The 25,594-nt window shown below is 45.5% G+C and overlaps 1 protein-coding gene across 2 annotated transcripts; it reads left to right on the forward strand.

Moving 5' to 3' along the window:
• Nucleotides 1-4,501: 4,501 nt before the first annotated feature.
• On the forward strand, nucleotides 4,502-10,521 carry LOC100285157 (transmembrane 9 superfamily protein member 4). Of its 2 annotated transcripts, none has more exons than XM_020553398.3 (2): nucleotides 4,502-7,091; nucleotides 8,140-10,477. In XM_020553398.3, the coding sequence occupies exon 2, from the start codon at nucleotides 8,173-8,175 to the stop codon at nucleotides 10,132-10,134; it is 1,962 nt and encodes a 653-aa protein (XP_020408987.1). In that variant the 5' UTR covers nucleotides 4,502-7,091; nucleotides 8,140-8,172; the 3' UTR covers nucleotides 10,135-10,477. The 2 variants fall into 2 exon arrangements, with proteins under 2 accessions (XP_020408987.1, NP_001151523.2); NM_001158051.3 differs by having other exon boundaries at nucleotides 4,526-4,678; nucleotides 8,140-10,521.
• The last annotated feature ends 15,073 nt before the right edge of the window (nucleotides 10,522-25,594 follow it).

A 25,594-nucleotide genomic window follows, 5' to 3' on the forward strand; every position in this document is an offset into this window, starting at 1 on the left:
AGGGAGGGAGAAAGAATTGGGGAAAAAGGGGAGGTGGGGGGGGCGGTTGGGCCTATTGGGCCCAAGGGGGGGGCGCCAGGGGCGGCTGGGCCGGCCGGGGTCGGCCCACGGCGCGGGAGAGAGAGAAAAAAAAGGAGAGAGAAAGAGAGATAGAAAGAAAGAAAAGATCTTCTCCTCAATTTCGAAATCCGATCTTTCTACATGCATGCATTTGCACTTTCAAAGCAATCAAAAGAAATGCAAGGTCCGGCATGGTGCATCAAACAACATAAAGTATTTAGGGTTTTTCTTACACGGGAAATCCAAACCGAATCCCGCTAGAACTTTGGAAAAGGTCAAGGTTTAGCGAGGGGAAAAAGAAAAGGGAAAGGTAACGCCCGAATTTTGGCGAGTAAAGAAAAGAAAAAATTCAACTGCAAAATTCGGGGCGTTACAGCTCGCTTCCCACCCAAAGAGTTGGGACACGTGGGTTGGAGCCGTGGCTCAGCCCGCTGTCCACCTTCACGAGGCTGGTGATCATCCTTCCCCCTGAATGCTAGAGGAAGAAGCGGGAAGGAGTGTCGCCTCCACGGACATCCCGCGAAGGTAGGCGACGATGGCCGCCTGAAGGATGAAGCAGGACACCACGGGTAGAGGCTAGGGGCCAAGCCCCTCCAGCAGCTGCACGAAGAAAGATGGGATCAGCAGAGCCAACCCGCTGGGGAGTTTGGAAACAAAGAACACGAAGCAAGGGTCTAGCAAGGCCATGGTGACTACGGCAACGCGAAGCAGAGACCTTGAAGTCAAAGGGGCGCGGAGAGCTCGGAGGCGAAAAGATGCCGCGAGTGGGAGAGAAGCAAGGCATGGTTGCTACTCGAGGGATGAACCCTTCTTTAAAGGCAGACTCCCCTGCTCCCACCTCGAAGCGCCGCGAGAAGCCTCCCCCGATGCACACCGGGGTATCCATCCCATGACACGGGGCCCGGTCCCACAAGTCATACAGCTGGCGCGCTGGTCTTCGAGTGCGAAGAAGGCAAACCGTCGCACAAGGAGCGTGCTACCGCCCCGCGGTAGTGCGCCCCCTTCATCTTCGCCACAACTAACGGTTAAGAAGGCGAACCACCGCACAGAGAGCATGCTACCACCCCGCGGTAGCATGCCCCCTCGGCTTCGCCGCAACCAGTCGTCCGACCTCTGGCATGGGGGCCCAGGCCCACATGCCATGCACCTGGTGCACCAGTTTCTATGTGCGGAGCAGGCGAACTGAGGCGTGAAGAAGCACGCCACCGCCTGCGATAGTGCGCCTCTTCGCCCCCGCCGAAACCGACAGCCCAGTCTCTAACACGGGGGCCTAGGCCCACGAATCATCCTCCTTGGGTGCCAGTACCTGCGTACAGGGAAGTCGCACCGCCGCTCGCGCCAGTACCACGCCTCCTCGGGGCCGCCGCAGAAGACGGAGAAGTTAAATTTTCAGTCCAATGCAGCGACTCGAGGCACCCCGCGCATGGCCCAACAAAGCCATTAAGTGCGGAGGTCACGGGTCGGTCAGTTGCAGGGACTGGCGTGGCAGTCGGTGTGACCAAGGGCGGACCAGTAGTAATTACACCAACGGGCGCGCAGAAACAGCAAGTCAATCGCCAATCAAACTTTGGCCCCACCTACAGGCCCGTATCCTCCCCTGAGGCGGGCCCGGGGGCCACTGTCGGTACCCTGAATCAGGGTACCCCTTACTACAGTATGAAGACATGGTGCCCGTACAACGATCTCTAGCCGCACGGTAAACAGCACCCGACCCCACCACATGGACGGCTCAAGGGGCACCACGTGGTGAGAAAAGATGATACATCCCAGGATGTGTTAGTTGGACTGGACCTCCGCGAGGAAGCACCGGACCCCTGTACGCGTAACCCGGACCCCCGATTACGGTCCGGAACTCCCAAGTAAGCTTGTCGGGTCCCTTGGATGGGGTCCAGATCCCTCCGAGTAAGGTCCGGGCCACAACGAGGTCCCGGAACAGGGGATACCCTGGCATAAGCAAGGGTCCGGTACTGACACGTGTCAGGCCTTATCCTATGCGCTTGCGCTCCCCGCTCAAGCGGAGACTCGCTGCTGCCGCGTGGCTTGTTGCTCGTGACGTAAGCCAGCGGGCGGGGCATGACGTAAGGCCTCTAGGCCACGCGGTCTCTACATTTATTGCGGAGAGGACGCGTCGCCTGTCCACCCTGTTGACAGGCGATGTGCCCCCTCAGCATTTAATGCGTCCTGTCCACTCCGCTGGCAGGTGGCACCAGAGCCATCCTACAGACAGCGCGCCTGTTCAGTCCATTATCAAACAGTGCGCCCGTGCTGCGCGGCGCACTGTGTCCATCATCCCTTATACGAGAAGCTTCTTCTGCATGCCGATACTACGCAGATCTCGGATGTCAGGGCGCAAGAATATTGCTCGAGCGGCGAACATTAGTAGCTCCAAGTACTACATCCGTTATGTTCCTGGGCCCACATGTCGGGGCTCAGTACCCTTGTACATGCCCCCTTAGCTATAAAAGGAGAGACATGCAACGCTACAAAGGGGGAGGGAGAAAAAAGGACCAAACTTAGACAAAGACTCCCAGCTCTCAAGCATCCACAGCAATCCAACGCACAGTGGAGTAGGGTATTACGCTCCAGCGGTCCGATCCACTCTAAATCCTCGCGTGTTCATGTGCTCGGTGATCGCTTAGCAAGACAGGCAAATGCTTAAACCCCTTCCTCATCTTAGGATTTAGGGCGGTTGCATTCCGTCACCCGGCTGGAGAATTCCCTCTCCGACAGCACCGCACCAAACCAAAACCCGTCAGGCAAAATAACACGAATCAAAAGGAAGAATGGGACGAGAAAAGGCGCAGACATCCAGCGGGCACGTACCTCCGCTCCATGTCGTAGTGCGCTCAGCCAAGTTTGTCACCGATCATCTGCTCGCCATTCGCTTCGCTGGACAGGGCAGAGATGAAGAACGAAAGAAACAAAGGGAAGTGGGAGGAGGAAAGGAGAAGATGCCCCTTCCATATCGCACATGTGCACTCGTGGAGTTAAACGTGTGGGCCTAGGCGCCAATTTGGACAGAAATACCGCACCACGTAGACTAAGACTGCCATGTCAACAAAATTGGTCTTGGAAAGTGGAAACCACTGCAAGGATTCATGTAGATGGTATTATCATGGTTAGAGGGTTAAACCTCCATTATTAAAGGACATTCTATGATGTATGATGTAGACACCTAATCAAACGAAAGAGGATTATATAGACTTATTCATACAGGTAAACTACATTTAATATATGTGATTATTATTCAAACATTCGCTATAATATAGACTAAACTTTAGAGGGAACCAATTAGGCCTTGTTCGGTTGCATCTGAACTGGAGGGGATTAAATCCCTCCCTAGTCAAAAATGAATAGAAGGGAATTTAATCCTCTCTAATTCCCTTCAATCTAGACGCAACCGAATAAAGCCTTAGAGGGAACCAAACGCCTCCCTAATCTAATTGGGCCAAGTATCCTGTGTATATTAGCTACCGGTGCACGTGATGCACATATATAATTTTGGCCTTTAATTGCTGATCCAATATGATGATTGTTCCACCATAATGATTTAGCAAACAGACCCGCCTGCAACAACTCTCTCACAAAATTCAGAACAAACCCTCCTTACTGCTGAACCCTGGTCGCATGCTCAAACCTTTCTTGCAACAACCCACACAAAATTTCGGCTGCAATGGCGTCCAACAGCATGCGACCAGCAGCCCTCCACGAAGATCCTAAGAATCGCCATCATGGCTCTGGTGCTGTTCATCTACGCTAGAGACTGCTTGGGCGACCAGGGCACAGTGGGGGCGGGGAAAACCGAAGGGGTGGATGTGCTCTTCTTCGTTGATTGGGCGTCGATCGGGAAGAGCGAGAAACACAAGAGCGAGTTTGGGAGCGACAAAATCGGAGGGAATTGGAGGGGCTAGAATCATCTTCTCATCCAAAATAAATAAAAAAAAGATTCTAGCCCCTCCAATCTCTTCCTGTTTTGTGGCTTCCAAACTAGCACGAAAGGTATGCGACAACGCTTTGGCGGCGGTGGTAGCCCCAATGAACACGAAGGACGCCGTGGGTTATCGCAAAACACGCAGGGAATGAAAAGGGAAGGCAAGAGGATATGTTTGCTAAAACGTTCTGGTGGAGCAATCATCCGTTGGATCACCAATTGAAGGCCAGGATTTTATATGTGCATCATGTGCACCGCTAGCTGATGTGTACAATATCGCCATCTAATTATGGCAACGACTAATATACAAACAACCATTATGTGCAAGTGTGTAAGTAGTTCTTTTGGTCCGTTAGATCTAGATATAACCATATTCTATATTTAGCTTTTAAATTCTTCCACCACCTCGTATATTTTATAAAGAAGTTTCTAACAAACCATGATTACATATATGATTGGATCTAGATCCAACGGAATAAAAGAGTTGATTGCACGCTTGCATCTAATGACTGCCTTGCCTCTAATTGGGCATGCAGCCTGAAACCTTGCCTTTCTTTCTTCGGTTCTTCCATTACCCCCAGGCCCCAGCGTGCGTGGTCTCCTTCCTCTCGTGGCGACGACCGAGCGGCCGTCGCTGCCTACGTGCCCAGTCCTGTTCGTCCCTTCGCCGGCGACGGCCACGACCTGGTACGCCCATCCTCTACTCTTCTCTTCATGCTGTGCGGAACCGAGCATCCAAGCCCTAATTTACTATTTGTATTCGGATCTGATCTGATCTGATCTAATTATGCCTACTAACCTGGTGTCCTTTACTGGATCCGCCCATAACTGCATCTCGATTCATAATTTCGTTCATTAGTTCATTGAAAGATTAGCTTAAGAAAATGTTCCTGATACAAATCTAAATATGAAATTCTGAATCCTTTATAGCACTGAAGCAAATAACTGAATCTGAATCCGCCATGATATAAATAACTGATGTATGTCTACTAAGTATAATTTTGCCATGGTAGTGTTTCGTTGAGGAAAGAATGATATACATTGCCAGATGACTCCTAGCTAATTTTGCCATGGTAGTATTTCCTCGAGGAAAGAATGGTATGCATTGGTAGATGACTCTTACCTTACTTGAAGTTAGATCTTTATGATGCATGATAGAGTTTCTGTCTGTACAACTTCTAACATGGCCAATCAGCAACTAAGAAGTGAATACCCAAGTTCGAAATGAGACCATTTCCCACTTACTAAGCACTACCTTTTCCTTCTCTATTTTCAGTTTTTTAATTCAGACCACAATAATAAGTAAACACTTGAAGTTGACAATCCTAGTATATATCTTGGTTATTTCCTTCCAAAATATTTTGTTAGCACGATATGATTACCCTCCCATCTGACTCTCCCCTGGTAGCATCCACCTGCTCTGAGTGTTTGAGTAGTATCACTAGCAGTAAAAATCCATTGATTACAAACAACGAGCAGTGATCAGGACACATCTGGTCGATAATGCTATTTTGATGAATGCACTTAGTTTGTAATATGTAACAGAATCACAGAACAATGTCGATGAAAGAGCGACAACTGAGCATTTGCCATGCACTTTAATTACTTTTATGATCAATAATTTAATACAAACATATGTCTCTACCAATGTTAAAGGATTTTTCACGTACATTTTTTGTTCTACAAAAGAAACCGAGGAAACAACTCAGTTCAATTGTGTAGGCACAATTTTTTTTCTCGAAAACGCAGCAGAATGTAGGCACAATTTTGAAGCCAAGTTAAGGATTTTTTAAATTTCACTTGTATGTTTGGTTGATAGGACCTGAACAATCAGATTGTATTGTTTCAGGGAGTTCAGTAAAGCGATGATTAGTTTTATATGATGACAGTAGGCATCATGTGTAAAAGATGTCTTGTTTTCCATGAATCCATAGTGCATGGTTCTCATTTATTTTTTGGATAAGGGTTCTCAAAGTTTGTGTTTGGGTTTGCCAATTCTGTGTTTACAGCCATAAAATCTCATCCTTCCTGTTTCAGATTAAGGTTGTCTCCAGCAGCGTCCTCTATATCCATCCTCTATACTTGTCCTTTACTTTATCATCCGGAAGATTTCCTCCTCTCCAGCAGCGTCCTCTATATCTCGTCCTCTCTTTTATTTTTTGTACATACGTATTTTTCATACTCTCATTTTTTTTGTACATATTTTAGTTTTGCTAAATCTGTTGTTTAAAGTATTAAAATGGATAGAGGAGATGAGAGATAATCTCTATATATTAAGGACGGAAGAACATCCTCTATATTTAGAGGACGCTGCTGGAGGGCATAGGGGAGGGACTATCCCCTATATTTAGAGTACGATCGTTTTATAGTCCATTGCTGGACTCAGACTAATAGCTGAAGAATTATTGGCTATTAATCTCCCTCCCTCCCCATCCCCCTCTCTCTGAACGTCATGTGCAGGCTCCATGGATGATGTACTAAATCTGTTTGTTAGTCACAGTTTGTCATTAACCATGTTTTTTGTACTCTGCTACACATAATACACATATATTGTGGTTGTAGCAATGACCTAGGGTGTGCATGAATACATTTGTTGTTGTATTGGGCTAATTGTGTCAATCTGGCCCTCCAAGCTAGGGCTGGGCAGATTTACATCAACAGTGAAGAACTGAACCGAACCGACATTGAATCACTGAAAATCTCGATTTTCTTGGTGTCCGGTGATCAGTTCGATTGGTGATCCTGTGAACTTCGGTATTTGGGTGTGGCTTCGGTTTTCATACCACGAACACCGACAAACCGAGCCCCCCTCCCCCCGCCCCGAACTTGACCTGCACCGCGTCAATCCATCAATGATTCAGCCCATTATCCTAGGGCCCAGGAGCCACTTATTCCCTCAGCCTGTGACTTCTCCATCTGTTTCGTTTCTCCAAGCGACGACATACTTGGTCTGTAAGCGGCGGCCGCGCATGGCGGGTGTCAGGTGAGCAGCAAGGGGCAGAGGTGCCGGCCATGTGGACGAGCAGCGTGGGCGAGAGGCGAGGTACAAGTAGCAGCGGTGCGGGCATGCAGAGAGCCAGGGAGGCAGCAGCCATGCGAGGTGTGCTGCGTGCGGCAACTGCATCAATTTGCTTCCTTGTTTAATCTTTACTCTGCTTGATTTGGGATTTCTTCTACTTGCTTCATTTATTCTTTAGTTTATTTGATTTGGGGAAAGCAATCCGAACTTTGGTGAAAAACCGAACACCACACCAAAAAGCCGACACTGAATCATTGGTTTCTCTAGTTCGCTTGCCCTGAACGGTTTTCAGTTTCGCCAACACTAAAGTTTTCCTCCACCGATGAAACTGAACTGAATCAGTCGGTTGCACCAATTGCCAAGCCTGCTCCAAACAATTGCCAAACAAGATAAACTAATTAAGCAATCAAGCCCCCAACATGAGTGTGGGTTGGGTGGTGCGAGACTGGGAGTGGATTCGCACAACCCCAGTGGTTTAATACACATTGTTTTTTTTTAATTGTTGCCAATGAGCCTTTGCTGTTGAACTGACCGCCATGCTAGGTCTTACCCTGCAACCTACTTATCATCTTGACTCTGGATTGTTTTGGTGAGCAAACATCTTATGCAATTACGTTTTTTTGTCTGCTAGCTAACATTTTTATAAATTCTATGTACTCCATCTATTCCAAATTATAAGACGTTTTGACCTTTTTAGATACATTATTTTTACCATACATCTAGACATAGTGTATATCTAAGTGCATAGTATTTAGAAAAGCCAAAACATCTTATAATTTGGAATGGAGGGAGTATTGAATATGTTTCTGATATCATGCCCACTAAGCCGTGAATATGAATCTTGTAAACTCGGCTGAGGACTGTATTCGGCCCATAAGGCTGTAGTTTACTGCAGTTTTACAGTATAAAATCTATCTCTGTTTGTAAATACATGATGCCACACTTTCTATGTTCTTCTGTTAACCCTGGTGTTATGTTTATGCCACACTTTCTATGTTCTTCTGTTAACCCTGGTGTTATGTTTCCTACAAGGCTACAAATGACCTTGGTGTTAAGTGTTATACAGTTTCTATGCACACGTGTCTATTTGGAGATACTGAATGTGGATGGTACTGTCATTTTCTTTCAGGTTATAGGCAAAGTTTGTCCTGAACTGTTCATCATGGTGGAAGGCTGGGTATTCTCTGCTTTGTTAGTGGTGTTTCTAGCGTTCACAACACCTTGTGAGTCATTCTACTTGCCAGGTAGTTATATGCACACATATCAGCAAGGTGAAGTAATAAGGGCGAAGGTGAACTCTCTCACTTCCATTGAGACAGAACTACCCTTCAGTTACTACAGCCTTCCATACTGTCGTCCCAGAGATGGGGTTAAGAAGAGTGCTGAAAACTTAGGCGAGCTTCTGATGGGTGATCAAATAGATAATTCTCCGTACCGTTTCCGTGTAAATGTCAACGAATCTCTGTATCTGTGTACTACAACCCCACTTGACGAGGCTAATGTGAAGCTCCTCAAGCAGCGTAGCCATGATCTATACCAGGTGAACATGATTCTTGACAATCTTCCTGTGAGGAGGTTCACAGAGCAGAATGGAATAACCATCCAGTGGACAGGCTATCCAGTTGGTTATATTCCAGAAGGCACTTCTGATGTCTACATCATCAATCACCTGAAATTTAAGGTCTTGGTCCATAAGTATGAAGGAGGCGAAGTAAAGGTAGTTGGGACTGGGGAAGGAATGGAAGTGATCTCAGAGACTGACAAAGATGCCAATTCTGGATATGAGATTGTGGGATTTGAAGTTGTCCCATGCAGCGTGAAGCGTGATCCTGAATCCATATTGAAGCTTAATATGTATGATAAAGTCGATCCTGTGAACTGCCCTGTGGAGTTGGAAAAATCTCAATTGGTTAGGGAGAAAGAGAAGATTACTTTTACTTATGAGGTTGAATTTGTAAACAGTGATATCAGGTGGCCATCACGGTGGGATGCATACCTGAAGATGGAGGGTTCGAAGATTCACTGGTTTTCAATTATGAACTCATTGATGGTAATTCTATTTTTGGCTGGCATTGTATTTGTCATATTCTTGCGTACAGTGAGGAGGGACTTGACTCGGTATGAAGAGTTGGATAAGGAGGCCCAAGCTCAGATGAATGAGGAGCTCTCTGGTTGGAAGCTTGTTGTTGGAGATGTCTTCAGAGAACCAACCTCACCGAAGCTGCTCTGTGTCATGATTGGCGATGGGGTTCAGATTTTGGGTATGGCAATTGTTACCATTTTCTTTGCCGCATTTGGCTTCATGTCTCCTGCATCGAGAGGAATGTTGTTGACAGGGATGATAGTCTTTTATATGTTACTTGGAATTGTGTCTGGGTATGCTGCTGTCAGGCTCTGGAGGACTTTAAAAGGAACGTCCGAGGGATGGAGGTCTGTCTCCTGGTCAACTGCTTGTTTCTTCCCTGGCATTGTCTTCATTGTCCTCACTGTGTTAAACTTCATGCTGTGGACAAGAAATAGTACTGGAGCCCTTCCCATCTCACTTTTCTTTGGCCTTTTGTCCTTGTGGTTCTGTGTCTCCGTGCCACTTACCCTTTTAGGTGGTTTCTTTGGCACAAGGGCTGAGCCAATAGAATTCCCTGTTCGAACCAATCAGATACCAAGAGAAATCCCTACGAAGAAGTACTCATTGCTCTTCATACTTGGTGCTGGAACTCTACCTTTTGGAACACTCTTCATCGAGCTCTTCTTCATTCTTTCTAGTATTTGGCTTGGAAGGTTCTATTACGTGTTTGGCTTCCTCCTTGTCGTGCTTCTTTTGCTGATTGTGGTGTGTGCTGAGGTATCAGTTGTTCTTACCTACATGCATCTCTGCGCGGAGGACTGGAGGTGGTGGTGGAAAGCTTTCTTTGCTTCTGGAACAGTGGCCCTTTATGTGTTCCTTTACTCTATCAACTACTTGGTGTTTGATCTCAGAAGCTTGAGTGGGCCAGTTTCTGCTATTCTCTACATTGGATACTCTTTCGTTGTCTCCCTTGCCATTATGCTAGCGACTGGTACCGTTGGCTTCCTGACGTCGTTCTCTTTTGTCCACTACCTTTTCTCATCAGTCAAGATTGATTGAAGATCCAGGGTTGTCTTTACACAAAATCACCTGTGAGCTCAAATGATATGACCATTGCATCTTGAAGGCCTTTCACAGAGCAGTGCTGTTTGTAATGTAGCTTATTACCGAGAGTCTGAGACTACTGTACCTTGTAATGAATAGTATATTTCAGCAGATGTGTTTTGAAGTTTGTCACACTTTGCTACAGCATTTTGTTGACCTGCCAATACTGTAGGAAAAGTCTTGCGTTTATTATCCCATGGTGCCATTTTGTTGTCTGTTTCTTTCTGCAAGATTGGCTTGCAGCTGGAGAACTATACGTTCTTATGGTATAATATACATGTGCAAAATGTTTCCCATGCGCAACTTCTCGTGTTTTTATTTTGTTGCTATGTATTTATGCAGGATTCCATAGAACACTACAGCTAGTTTTATGTTTGATAGTTAAGCTTGATAGTTCATTTTTGTCTTTTTATTCATACCACTGTCAATGACAGTGATTTGTGATCTTTAGAAATATATTTCAGGGTAACACTTGTATCAAGTCACCCAATATCAGGTTTCGTTAGGTTTTGTTCTATCAGGGTACCTTTTCTTAGTTAAGTTGATTCTGAAATCTGTGGAAAACGTAGTCAAATACATTTTTGGGAATGCACCTCATTCAGTTAAATGTATGTTTTCAAATACCGTAAGGAGTCTTTTAGGGTCCTATATTCTTATATATCTTTGTTCGCTGTTCGAAAGTGACTCTAAAAGACTCAAAGCAAGATTGCCGTTTATTAGTGCTATTGTTTCCGCTTTAGTTATGAGACTGGAGGAATTCAACTCTCACCATGTTGTTCGGAGGACCTGTGTTTTATGTTACAGTTTGAGGCGCTCAAACGTTTAGGTGCCACCATGTTCATGGATTGCCTGTCAATTTCATCTTATGTTAGGCAACTTACTAAGCCCTTTCTCTTATCGTGCACTTGCGGCCAGTTTCTTGAATGTCGGCTAAATGTCATTTGGGAGTTAGCTTCATTCAGTGATTGGTTATGTTGCTAGCCTGATGAGATGTGTATGCCAACCCTATGCCTTTTTTTTATCTGTTTCTGGAAGGAAGTCCCGTTCTTGGCTGTTGATTTTGATTTATTGCTCAAATGATACAAACCTTGGCGTTGCGATGTTCTTCTCAGCCTCAACTCGTAACGACCAAACAGACATAATGCGCCAGAAACCTAATGCTGATGGTGGCCGCTACGATTCTGCACCATCTTCTGCAATCTACAGTGTCTACCTTTTCTACTCGAATGGAAATACAGGCTTTAGAATGCATCAGATGAGTTTACTTCTTTACCCCGTGACCTGCCATTCTATGATCTTTTGGGGGTATTTTCTAATGCATGCTGCCTGGTTCCTGCGGTTACGGTCAGCATGTGCCTGCGTCTTTTTGACTTTTAGATTGGCTTTAATTTATAAAGTATTGTACTGCTTCTATGGTGTTTCGTTCAAAACCACATCTTCCAGCAAGCCCGAAAGTCCGATCTGAAGCACATTTTTTAGCCTAACCTGACTCGCTTAAAACGGACCTAGGCCGACCAGATAAGAATAAACAGGCAAGGTCTAGATAGAGAATCAAGCATGACATGATGGCCCGGCACGACCCTTTAGCGCTTGGCCTGTTTTTTACTAAACCGTGCCTTTTGGCCCGTTAAACTCGTTTTTTGGCCCGTTTTTTCCGTGCTTACAGGCTGGCCTGGCCCGTTTAAGCCCGTAGCGTGCCGACCGTTCAGGGAAACAAGCCCTTGGGTCGGTCATGCCCGACCTGGTTTTCTAACGGGGCTCGGTGCCCCGTTTAAACATAACTAATTACAACTGCATCAGTCTGAATAACCGACTTCAATCCGAAAAGAACAACATGTTTGCTTTCGATGTGCAAACAGACCAATGACCTAGGTGTTCATGTGAAAGGTATTCCCAACCCTTATCTCTTATCGCTCTATTTCAAACTTATTTCTGCAAACAGTATCAAATAGTGTTATCTACAATTTCACTCACTATTTTACACACTCTACTGATACAGTCTTACACTATAAATTACACTTTTTATAGAATAAAGTTTAAAATAAAGAGTAAGGTAGAATAGTTGCTTGACCTAATTTTCGCGATCCAGTTCGTGGCATCACAATAAAAAAATAATAGTAATTATGAATTTATTTGAAGAAAACTGACCGAGTAAACTTGTGACAAAAAGTCAAATAATTTATAAATTAAAATGGAGAGAGTATTAAAAAATAATCAAAAGGTTTTTATAAATAAGAAATTTAAAATTCCCAAATTCAATTTTTTCTTGAAAAATTTATAGGAAAATATTTTAACTTATCGGTGTCGAAGTTTGGAAGTTGCAACTCCCAATTCGTCGCCAACGTGGCAGTGGGTATGGTAATCAAGGGTCACACAAAGCTATATCCATACTTGTTAGAGAAAAAATACTCTATATCTATACCATTATCCATTATGGGTACATACGCTATATTCATACCAACCATGGGTAGCGGGTACCTATACCCACTAACATTATGGTGGACATGATCATTTAAATCAAAAAAAGCAAGTATCGAATACAAAATGTTGAAATCTCATACCTCATCAATATTGAAATATGCTAACATAACATATTATCTTTATGCTAGCATGAAAAATTTAACGAAACCAACATAATTTTATAACAAGGTCAACAACATTCAGCATTAAATGGCAACACCATACAAGCCCATACATGAGAGAGAATAAGTCCCTTAATTCGAACCCACATGTCATATGTTAGCGGATTTTTTAGGGTAGCGGGTATGTGGCAAGAGAGAACATACATGTGCCCACCATACCCAATGAATGACCCAATAAAATAACCATAGATATCAAAATTCGTCGTACCCATACCCTAATAGGTTTTTACCTATCAGATATCGGGTACCCATTGCCATCCCTAAGACTACCTATGTTCTTATAGGTGCAACAAACTTCTATATGGTATTTGATTTGATAAATAAGATAACCCATCATCTTCTCACTTCTTATTTTTTTGTTTGGGTCCTAGAATGAAATATGTTGATCCATCACCGCCTCATTCCTCATAGTTAGTCCATTATCTTCTCACTCATCATTTTTTATTTGGTTTGTAAAATAAAATAAGTTGATCGATCACCACCTCATTCCTCATAGTTAGTTAGTACTAATATAAGAAATATGGTCATCCCACCAAATCTGAGAAATAAACTTATGATGCATTACTTCATCTTGGACGAAGTGATTCTTCAAACCAAATACCCCACAAATTTATAGGGTGTTTGGTTTGAGGAATAAGCTAGTCTATTATTTTTCCACTCATCATTTTTTGTTTGGTTTGTGGAATTAAATGAGTTGATCTATCACCACATCATTCCTCATAGTTAGTTAAATAGGATTGTTCTACCAAATTTGAGAAATAAGTTTATGATTGAGAGCACCTAGAGGGGGGGTGAATAGGTGATCCTGTAAAACTTTAAGCTTATAGCCACAAAACTTGTTAAGGGTTAGCACAATAATTGCCAAGTGGCTAAAGAGGAGATCTTGCACAATACGACAATCACAAAGAATTCAACACAGAGAAGACACAGTGATTTATCCCGTGGTTCGGCCAAGTACAACACTTGCCTACTCCACGTTGTGGCGTCCCAACGGACGAGGGTTGCAATCAACCCCTCTCAAGCGGTCCAAAGACCCACTTGAATACCACGGTGTTTTGCCTTGCTTATCTTTATCCCACTCGCGAGGAATCTCCACAAATTGGAGTCTCTCGCCCTTACACTTAAGATTCACAAAGAAGCACGGAGTAAGGGAGGGGAGCAACACACACAAATCCACAGCGAAATGCGCACACACACGGCCAAGAATCGAGCTCAAAGACTATATCAAAGTTCTCACAAGAACGGAGCTCGAATCACTTAGAATAACAAACGGATGCGCAAAGACTGAGTGTGGATGATCAAGAATGCTCAAGAGTTGCTTGTTTTTTCCCTCCATGCGCCTAGGGGTCCTTTTTATAGCCCCAAGGCAGCTAGGAGCCGTTGAGAACAAATCTGGAAGGCCATCTTTGCCTTCTGTCGTCGGGCGCACCGGACAGTCCGGTGCACACCGGACAATGTCCGGTGCCCGATTTCCTTCCTTAAACAGCGCGGTCGACCGTTGCAGATGAGGGAGCCGTTGGCGCACCGGACATGTCCGGTGCACACCGGACAGTCCGGTGCCCCCTTCCGACCGTTGGCTCGACCACGTGTCCCGCGCAGATCGCGCGGCCGACCGTTGGTCCGGCCGACCGTTGGCTCACCGGACAGTCCGGTGCACACCGGACAGTCCGGTGAATTTTAGCCGTACGCCGTCAGCAAATTCCCGAGAGCGGCCTCTTCGGCCGAGGCAGCCTGGCGCACCGGACACTGTCCGGTGCACCACCGGACAGTCCGGTGCCCCAGACCGAAACAGCCTCTTGGCTGTACACAGCCAACTTTCTTCTTCTCTTCTTCTTCCTGTTTCTAATACTTAGACAAGTATATTAGTACACAAAACCAATGTACTAAGACTTAGAAACATACCTTTGCTCTAGATTTGCACTTTGTTCATCCATGGGCATTGATTCTCATTTAAGCACTTGTGTTGACACTTAATCACCAAAATACTTAGAAATGGCCCAAGGGCACATTTCCCTTTCAATCTCCCCCTTTTTGGTGATTTATGCCAACACAACATAAAGCAACTAGAACAAGTGCAAAATCACTTCAAATAAAACTCAAATTGATTTTGATTCAATTTTGGCATATATGGATCATCCTTTGCCACCACTTGGTTTGTTTTTGCAAATCAAACTCAAATCTCTATCTCTATGTCAAACACACATATTGAGGCATAAAGAGAATCATTCCAAAAGAGATTGATCAAAGATTTCAAAAACTCCCCCTATTTCCCATAATCAACATTTTTCTCCCCACTAGAAGCCAACTTTTGACAAGAGAGACAATAAAGGAGTTTAACAAAACAAAAACTCTATCTTACTATTTTCAAAATCTCTCAAGTGGTAGCTGATCCATTTATCGCTTTGGCCTTTATTTTCTCCCCCTTTGGCATCAAGCACCAAAACGGGATCAATCTTGGCCCTTTTAACCCCATTGCCTCACCAAAATCTTCAATTAAGAGCAAATAGGCAATAAGAGTTTAAAGATGAACTTGGAATAAGTTACCCTCTCATCGGAGTGCAGTGGAAGTCTTTCATGGTCCAAGTCCACCTTTTCCCTTTCAATCCTCCTTCGAGACTAAATCATCAACTCAAGCACATGGTTAGTCTCAAAGGGTCAAGTTGTAACACATCTCCCTCTAAACATGTGCATCATTTTGCAACGGACTTGTGAGGTCCAGGGAGTGTTTTTACAACTTGAGCACCATAATAAGCAACAAAATGCAAAAAAGGAACATGATCAAAAGCATAAATACATGTATGCTACAATTCAATCCAGGTTCCGCGAATCTAAGACATTTAGCTCACTACGCAACCTGCAAAAGGTCTTCTCATCTAAAGGCTTGGTGAAGATATCGGCTAGCTGGTTCTCGGTGCTAACATGAAACACTTCGATATCCCCCTTTTGCTGGTGGTCTCTCAAAAAGTGATGCCGGATGTCTATGTGCTTTGTGCGGCTGTGCTCAACAGGATTCTCCGCTATGCGGATAGCACTCTCATTATCACATAGGAGTGGGACTTTGCTCAGATTGTAGCCAAAGTCCCGGAGGGTTTGCCTCATCCAAAGCAGTTGCGCGCAACACTGACCTGCGGCAACGTACTCGGCCTCAGCGGTGGATAGGGCAACGGAGGTTTGTTTCTTAGAGTTCCATGACACCAGGGACCTTCCTAAGAATTGGCACGTCCCCGATGTACTCTTCCTATCGACCTTACATCCAGCATAGTCGGAGTCTGAGTATCCAACTAAGTCAAAGGTAGACCCCTTTGGATACCAGAGCCCGAAGCAAGGCGTAGCAACCAAATATCTAAGAATTCGCTTCACCGCCACTAAGTGACACTCCTTAGGATCGGATTGAAATCTAGCACACATGCATACGCTAAGCATAATATCCGGTCTACTAGCACATAAGTAAAGCAAAGAACCTATCATTGACCGGTATGCTTTTTGATCAACGGACTTACCTCCTTTGTTGAGGTCGGTGTGTCCGTCGGTTCCCATCGGAGTCTTTGCGGGCTTGGCGTCCTTCATCCCAAACCGCTTTAACAGATCTTGCGTGTACTTGGTTTGGGAGATGAAGGTGCCGTCCTTGAGTTGCTTCACTTGGAACCCAAGGAAGTAGTTCAACTCGCCCATCATTGACATCTCGAATTTCTGCGTCATCACCCTGCTAAACTCTTCACAAGACTTTTGGTTAGTAGAACCAAATATTATGTCATCGACATAAATTTGGCACACAAACAAATCACCATCACATGTCTTAGTGAACAGAGTTGGATCGGCTTTTCCAACCTTGAAAGCATTAGCAAGTAAAAAGTCTCTAAGGCATTCATACCATGCTCTTGGGGCTTGCTTAAGTCCATAGAGCGCCTTAGAGAGCTTACACACGTGGTTGGGGTACCGTTCATCCTCGAAGCCAGGGGGTTGCTCCACGTACACCTCCTCCTTGATCGGCCCGTTGAGGAAAGCGCTCTTCACATCCATTTGGAACAGCCTGAAAGAATGGTGAGCGGCATATGCTAGCAGGATACGAATAGACTCTAGCCTAGCCACAGGAGCAAAAGTCTCCTCGAAATCCAAACCTGCGACTTGGGCATAACCTTTTGCCACAAGTCGAGCCTTGTTTCTCGTCACCACCCTGTGTTCGTCCTGTTTGTTGCGGAACACCCACTTGGTTCCCACAACATTTTGCTTCGGACGAGGCACCAGCGTCCAAACATCATTTCTCTTGAAGTTGTTGAGCTCCTCCTGCATGGCCAACACCCAGTCCGGATCTAGCAAGGCCTCCTCTACCCTGAAAGGCTCAATAGAAGAGACAAAGGAGTAATGCTCACAAAAATTAACTAATCGAGATCGAGTAGTTACTCCCTTGCTAATGTCACCCAGAATTTGGTCGACGGGATGATCCCTTTGAATCATCGCTCGAACTTGGGTTGGAGGTGCTGGTTGCGCATCTTCCTCCATCACACGATCATCTTGTGCTCCCCCTTGATCACACGCCTCCTGTTGATGAACCTGTTCATCGTCTTGAGTTGGGGGTAGCACCATAGTTGAGGAAGATGTTTGATCTCGTTCATCGTGTTCCTGTGGCCGCACTTCTCCAATCGCCATGGTTCGTATAGCGGCCGTTGGAACATCTTCTTCATCTACATCATCACAATCAACAACTTGCTCTCTTGGAGAGCCATTAGTCTCATCAAATACAACGTCGCTAGAGACTTCAACCAAACCCGATGATTTGTTGAAGACTCTATACGCCTTTGTATTTGAGTCATAACCTAACAAAAACCCTTCTACAGCTTTGGGAGCAAACTTAGAATTTCTACCCTTCTTCACTAGAATGTAGCACTTGCTCCCAAATACACGAAAGTAAGATACATTGGGTTTGTTACCGGTTAGTAGCTCATACGAAGTCTTCTTGAGGAGGCGATGAAGATAGACCCTGTTGATGGCGTGGCAAGCCGTGTTCACGGCTTCCGACCAAAAACACTCGGGGGTCTTGAATTCTCCAAGCATTGTCCTCGCCATATCGATTAGCGTCCTGTTCTTCCTCTCTACCACACCATTTTGCTGTGGTGTGTAGGGAGCGGAGAACTCGTGCTTGATCCCTTCCTCCTCAAGGAAATCCTCCACTTGAAGGTTCTTGAACTCGGACCCGTTGTCGCTTCTTATCTTCTTCACTTTGAGCTCAAACTCATTTTGAGCTCTCCTGAGGAAGCGCTTGAGGGTCCCTTGGGTTTCAGACTTATCCTGCAAAAAGAATACCCAAGTGAAGCGGGAAAAGTCATCAACAATAACTAAACCATACTTACTCCCTCCTATGCTCAGATAGGCGACGGGCCCGAAGAGGTCCATATGCAGCAGCTCCAGGGGTCTTGAAGTGGTCATCACATTCTTGCTGTGATGCGCTCCTCCCACTTGTTTACCTGCTTGACAAGCTGCACAAGGTCTTGCCTTGATTCCCATCACCGAATATAATTGAATCTTGGGAATCCTTATTCTTGACGTAGGAAGTGAACATCTTCTTCTCCCCCGTCATATGGTTTGTGCATCCGCTGTCGATAATCCAGCTTGAACCCCCGGATGCATAAACCTGCAAGGCAAATTTAGGCTTGGGACTTAGGTACCCAACTCTTGTTGGGTCCTACAAGGTTAGTGCAAATTTCCTTAGGAACCCAAATGCAAGTTTTGTCTCCCTTGCATTTTGCCCCTAACTTCCTAGCAACTATTTTCCTATTTTTTCTACAAATAGCAAAGGAAGCATTTAGTGCATGATAAATTGTAGAAGGTCCATGAACTTTCCTATGAGCATTAACAACATTTCTCCTAGGCATATTGTGAATAACATTTCTTCTACCAACATTTCTATCATGCATAACATGAGAACTAGAAGCAGTCATAGCATAAGAATCATAAGCATGTGAAAAAGCATCATAACTTCTAAAAGCATTTCTAGTATTTTTTTCTATCATGATATAAAAAGGCATGGTTCTTTTTAGCACTAGTAGCCATAGGGGCCTTCCCTTTCTCCTTAGCAGAAATGGGAGCCTTATGGCTTGTTAAGTTCTTGGCTTCCCTTTTGTAGCCAAGTCCATCCTTAATTGAGGGGTGTCTACCAATTGTGTAGGCATCCCTTGCAAATTTTAGCTTATCAAAATCACTTTTGCTAGTCTCAAGTTGGGCATTGAGACTAGCTACCTCTTCATTTAATTTAGAAATGCAAGCTAGGTGTTCACTACAAGCATTAAGATCTTTACACCTAGTGCATGTTTCAACAATTTCTACACAAGATGTTGATTTACTAGCTACTTCTAGTTTAGCATTTAAGTCATCATTAACACTCTTTAAAGTAGCAATGTTTTCATGACAAGAAGATAATTCACTAGAAAGCACTTTATTTCTTTTAACTTCTAAAGCATAGGATTTTTGTGCCTCTACAAACTTATCATGTTCATCATACAACAAATCCTCTTGTTTTTCTAAAAGCCTATCCTTTTCATTCAAGGCATCAATCAATTCATTGATTTTATCAATTTTATTTCTATCCAATCCCTTGAACAAACTAGAATAATCTATTTCATCATCACTAGACTCATCGTCACTAGAAGAATCATAAGTGACATCATTACGAGTGATTACCTTCTTCTCTCTTGCCATGAGGCAAGTGTGACGCTCGTTGGGGAAGAGGGATGACTTGTTGAAGGCGGTGGCGGCGAGTCCTTCATTGTCGGAGTCGGAAGAGGAGCAGTCCGAATCCCACTCCTTGCCTAGATGTGCCTCGCCCTTTGCCTTCTTATAGTTCTTCTTCTTTTCCCTCTTGTTCCCTTGATCCTGATCACTATCATTGTCGGGACAGTTAGCAATAAAATGACCAAGCTTACCGCATTTGAAGCATGATCGCTTTCCCTTGGTCTTAGCCTTGCTTGGCTGTCCCTTTCGACCTTTTAGCGTCGTCTTGAATCTTTTAATGATGAGGGCCATCTCTTCATCATTAAGACCGGCAACCTCAATTTGTGCCACCTTGCTGGGTAGCGCCTCCTTGCTCCTTGTTGCCTTGAGAGCAATGGGTTGAGGCTCGTTGATCGGACCATTCAAGGCATCGTCGACGTATCTTGCCTCCTTGATCATCATCCGCCCGCTTACGAATTTTCCGAGTACCTCCTCGGGCGTCATCTTCGTGTACCTGGGATTCTCACGAATATTGTTCACGAGATGAGGATCAAGAACGGTAAATGACCTTAGCATTAGGCGGACGACGTCGTGATCCGTCCATCGCGTGCTTCCATAGCTCCTTATTTTGTTGATAAGGATCTTGAGCCGGTTGTATGTTTGCGTCGGCTCCTCGCCCCTTATCATCGCGAATCGTCCGAGCTCGCCCTCCACCAACTCCATCTTGGTGAGTAAGGTGACATCATTCCCCTCATGAGAGATCTTGAGGGTGTCCCAAATCTGCTTGGCATTGTCCAAGCCGCTCACCTTGTGATACTCGTCCCTGCACAAGGAGGCTAGCAACACAGTAGTAGCTTGTGCATTTTTATGGATCTGTTCATTAATAAATGAAGGACTATCCGAGCTATCAAATTTCATTCCACTTTCCACAATCTCCCAAATGCTTGGATGGAGAGAAAATAGGTGTGTACGCATTTTGTGACTCCAAAATCCGTAGTCCTCTCCATCAAAGTGAGGGGGCTTGCCAAGTGGAATGGGGAGCAAATGAGCATTTGAGCTGTGCGGAATGCGCGAATAATCAAAAGAAAAGTTTGAGTTAACCGTCTTTTGTTTGTCGTAGTCGTCGTCCTTGTGGGAAGAAGTAGACTCGTCGCTGTCGTAGTAGACGATCTCCTTGATACGTCGTGTCTTCTTCTTCCCATCTTTACGTCTGTGGCCTGAGCCAGAGTCGTTGGATTTGTCATCTTTTGGCTCGTTGACGAAGAACTCCTTTTCCTTGTCGTTGATCACGATTCCCTTCCCCTTAGGATCCATCTCTTCGGGCGGTTAGTCCCTCTCTTGAAGAGAACGGCTCTGATACCAATTGAGAGCACCTAGAGGGGGGGGGTGAATAGGTGATCCTGTAAAACTTTAAGCTTATAGCCACAAAACTTGTTAAGGGTTAGCACAATAATTGCCAAGTGGCTAAAGAGGAGATCTTGCACAATACGACAATCACAAAGAATTCAACACAGAGAAGACACAGTGATTTATCCCGTGGTTCGGCCAAGTACAACACTTGCCTACTCCACGTTGTGGCGTCCCAACGGACGAGGGTTGCAATCAACCCCTCTCAAGCGGTCCAAAGACCCACTTGAATACCACGGTGTTTTGCCTTGCTTATCTTTATCCCACTCGCGAGGAATCTCCACAAATTGGAGTCTCTCGCCCTTACACTTAAGATTCACAAAGAAGCACGGAGTAAGGGAGGGGAGCAACACACACAAATCCACAGCGAAATGCGCACACACACGGCCAAGAATCGAGCTCAAAGACTATATCAAAGTTCTCACAAGAACGGAGCTCGAATCACTTAGAATAACAAACGGATGCGCAAAGACTGAGTGTGGATGATCAAGAATGCTCAAGAGTTGCTTGTTTTTTCCCTCCATGCGCCTAGGGGTCCTTTTTATAGCCCCAAGGCAGCTAGGAGCCGTTGAGAACAAATCTGGAAGGCCATCTTTGCCTTCTGTCGTCGGGCGCACCGGACAGTCCGGTGCACACCGGACAATGTCCGGTGCCCGATTTCCTTCCTTAAACAGCGCGGTCGACCGTTGCAGATGAGGGAGCCGTTGGCGCACCGGACATGTCCGGTGCACACCGGACAGTCCGGTGCCCCCTTCCGACCGTTGGCTCGGCCACGTGTCCCGCGCAGATCGCGCGACCGACCGTTGGCCCGGCCGACCGTTGGCTCACCGGACAGTCCGGTGCACACCGGACAGTCCGGTGAATTTTAGCCGTACGCCGTCAGCAAATTCCCGAGAGCGGCCTCTTCGGCCGAGGCAGCCTGGCGCACCGGACACTGTCCGGTGCACCACCGGACAGTCCGGTGCCCCAGACCGAAACAGCCTCTTGGCTGTACACAGCCAACTTTCTTCTTCTCTTCTTCTTCCTGTTTCTAATACTTAGACAAGTATATTAGTACACAAAACCAATGTACTAAGACTTAGAAACATACCTTTGCTCTAGATTTGCACTTTGTTCATCCATGGGCATTGATTCTCATTTAAGCACTTGTGTTGACACTTAATCACCAAAATACTTAGAAATGCCCAAGGGCACATTTCCCTTTCAATGATGCAGCACCTTATCTTAGATGGAGTGATTTCTCAAACCAAACACCCCTTTAAAAACCCTTTAAAGGCTTGTTCGATTAGAAAAATTAGAGAGTATTAAGGGCCTGTTTGTTTACCCCCAGATTATATAATCTGGATTAAATAATCCTAAGAGGCAAACAAACAGTCCAGCTTATTTACCCTGATTATATAATCTAACCCCTTGGATTATGATAATCCATAAGCAAGTGAGGAGGTGCTTATTTCAGATTATTTTTTTCGCACTTCCCCACTACCCTTTCAAGTTTCCTAGAAATTACCCACCATTGCCATTATAATTCACCGAATCGTTTTTTTCCTGTCACATCGGAGAAGGCCGCCGCCCAACAGAATCCCGCCGCCTAGCCCCCGCCTCATCCCGCGCGTCGGCGTTCCGCGCGCAGCAGTTGCCGCGTCCTGCGCGTCGTGCAGAGGTCTGGAGGCGCCGCGTCTTGCGCGTCGTGCAGAGGTCCGGAGACCCCAGCCGCGTCCTGCGCGCCGTGCAGAGGTCCGGAGGCGCCGCGCCGTGCAGAGGTCCTTGGTCCTGGAAGATACGACTCCTTGGTCCGAGCGTGGTCCTGGAAGAATTCGGGGAGAGGGACTACTCAGATTATATAATTAGAAACGTTTGTTACATTGTTCATCTCATATATGAGTTTCAACCTAGTACAAATATATAGAAGGCATTCTTGTCTTCCTCATACAAAATAATCCTATTAACAACTTAAATAATCTTGGTAAACAAAAAGGACTACTCAGATTATATAATCCAGATTATATAATCCTCCAAAAATAATCCAGATTATATAATCCATGGGGTAAACAAACAGACCCTAAATCTCTTTCTAATCAAAATTAAATATAAATAAATTTAATCATCGTTAATCCTTTTCAATCTCCTGCAATCGAATATGTTCTAAGAAATTAACTTAAGACGCACCACCTCATACGGGTTAAAATGACTGCTCAAATCAAACACCCCTAAATTTCTAATAGCGCCACCGGACGTCGGCCCACTCCGTCTATGGCGCGAAGCGCCGCCGCCCGGCTACTCGCTTTCTCCCCTCTCCTCGGCTCCAGCCACTGCCACTTGTGCCTTAGCCACCCTCCCCTCCTCCGTCTCCTTCCTACCTGCCGTTCTAAGACCACCTCCCGCAAGCCGCCTCGCTCACAGCATCGTAGAAAGGTGGCGCCTGCAACCGCCGGCAGCGGTCGCCCAGGGCCGCCGCCAGGGGCGCCCCCCTGTCTTTTCCAGGAAATCTCCGAACTCGTCGCCTCAGTGACCAATGGCGAAGCGTTACGACCCCGAAGGAATGGCAGTGCGCCTTCTGATGACGTCGGAGCTGCTGCTATGGGGTGCACCGAAGGTGCACGAGGTATTGCTTCAGGGAGAGCGGCGATGGCTTCTACCTCCAGTGCTGGCAGCATAGCGGACCGGGTCGTTCTTGGTGACCGTGCAGATGATGGGAGACGTCAATCTTGTGGCACTATCGCAAATACTGCAGCATTCTGCCGGGAGGCTGGAGACACTGGCATGACAGTAGATTCTGATGTTGATAATATCAGCGCAATGGTGCACAGGATTACAGGAATCCTCCGGTCTGAGGCACCTGGGCCACCAGTGGAGCAGAAACTTGAGAGCCTGGGTGCTAATTACACTCCAAACCTTGTTAACATGGTGCTGAAGAGGTGCTTCAAGGTCAGGCAACTGGGATTCTGGTTCTTCCACTGGGCAAAGCGACTCCCGGATTTCCACCACACGACGGAGACATACAACACGATGCTGTACATTGTGGGCGAAGCGAGGAGCTTTGGTATCATGGAGGAGCTCGTGGGTGCGATGGATAGGGAGATGTGCTCCAAGGACATCAAGACATGGACGATTTTATTATCCAGTTATGGTAAGACGAGACAGATTGGCAAGATGCTGTCAACCTTTGAGGCGATGAGGAAATCGGAATCCATCTGGATAGACAGTAAAGTCTATAGGACAGTTCTTCACGCTTTGTGCAATGCTGATAAGCCTGAGCTTGCCCTTGAGTTCTACAAGGATATGCCCAGCAACATGGAGGTCAGGACTGATATTCTTCGACTACTAATGCGTTGTCTTGCAACATCAGATAATACTATCGAAGGTGTCTATCTTATCAGAGATGATATGATTGAGGGCATGAAACATCCAGAGGAGTACTGCTACACCGAGGCTCTTCAAAGCTTTTGCATAGCAGGAAAGTTTGGTGAGGCATGGAAAGTCTTTCAGAAGATGAAGAACAAATTGTTGGCTAACTCATCTGCACTTGAGAATCTCCTGAGAGGGCTCTGCAGAGCAGGGAGAATGGATGAAGCTTTGCAGGTCACGGAATACATGAAGAGGACATCAGGTCTAAACAGTACAATGTTTTCGTTCCTCATCAATGGCTACCTTAGGAAAGGGGAGCATATCAATGCACTTGACTTGCTACGGGAGATGAGAGAATATGGATGTGTCCCACTGGCGTCATCTTATACCCAGGTCATGCAACACCTATTTGCAACCGATCAGTGTGAAGAAGCGTGCGGACTGTTTGAAGAGATGCTAAAAAACCGCGTTGAACCAGATATTGTTACGTTCACAGCACTGATTGGCGGGTATGTTCGCAGCGGACATATATCCAAAGCATGGGATGTCTTCAGGAATATCAATAAGAATGTTCAGAAACCCACATTGAAAGCATATACAGTCTTCATGCGAGAGCTGTGCAAGGTGTCCAGGCCCCTTGAGGCCGTAGTACTTTTGAAGGAAATGCTGGAATACGATTTCAGGCCTTCTGAGAGAACATTCTGCTGGTTAATTTCTGCTTTACGTGACAAATCCTATTTGGAAGAGGCAAGTAATGTTGAGAGAATGCGAGCATCTTTTAATTTGCGAAACCCTAGAGATGGTTTGCAATTCGAACAGTTAGATGGCATTGGCAATATTGATAAGTTTCGAAAAATGCGCAAGTCTAATCCTCAAGAAAAAGAACTGGCATTGGAGTTCACCAGCTCCCCGTCAGATCAAAATGGTAAGACCTCCAGTTTCACACTTTCTGATGACACACATCAGAAAGAACAAGAGCAGGACTACAGTGATGGAGATGTCGAAGAAATATGTCAGATTCTGTCTTCTTCTGATGATTGGGGCTCAACGCAACAGGCACTGGAGACGAGATCAGTCCATTTTAGTCCTAGTCTTGTTGATGCCATTTTGAAACGTTGCAAAAGGAATAGTTGTGCTGCTTTGCAATTTTTCTCTTGGGTTTGTAGACGTCCTTACTACATGCCTAGTACGAAAACATACAATACTGCTATGAAACTTGCGGGTTCTGCAAAAGATTTTAAGCACATGTGGTATCTGTACAGAGAAATGTTAAGGACCGGATGCTCCCCAACTGTGGATACATGGAATGTCATGGT

Source organism: Zea mays, chromosome 5, assembly GCF_902167145.1.
Source record: "Zea mays cultivar B73 chromosome 5, Zm-B73-REFERENCE-NAM-5.0, whole genome shotgun sequence".
NCBI classification, from domain to species: domain Eukaryota; kingdom Viridiplantae; phylum Streptophyta; class Magnoliopsida; order Poales; family Poaceae; genus Zea; species Zea mays.

Coding starts and splice junctions, on each gene's coding strand:
- LOC100285157 (XM_020553398.3), top strand. CDS start 8,173: ATGGTGGAAGGCTGGGTATTCTCTGCTTTGTTAGTGGTGTTTCTAGCG.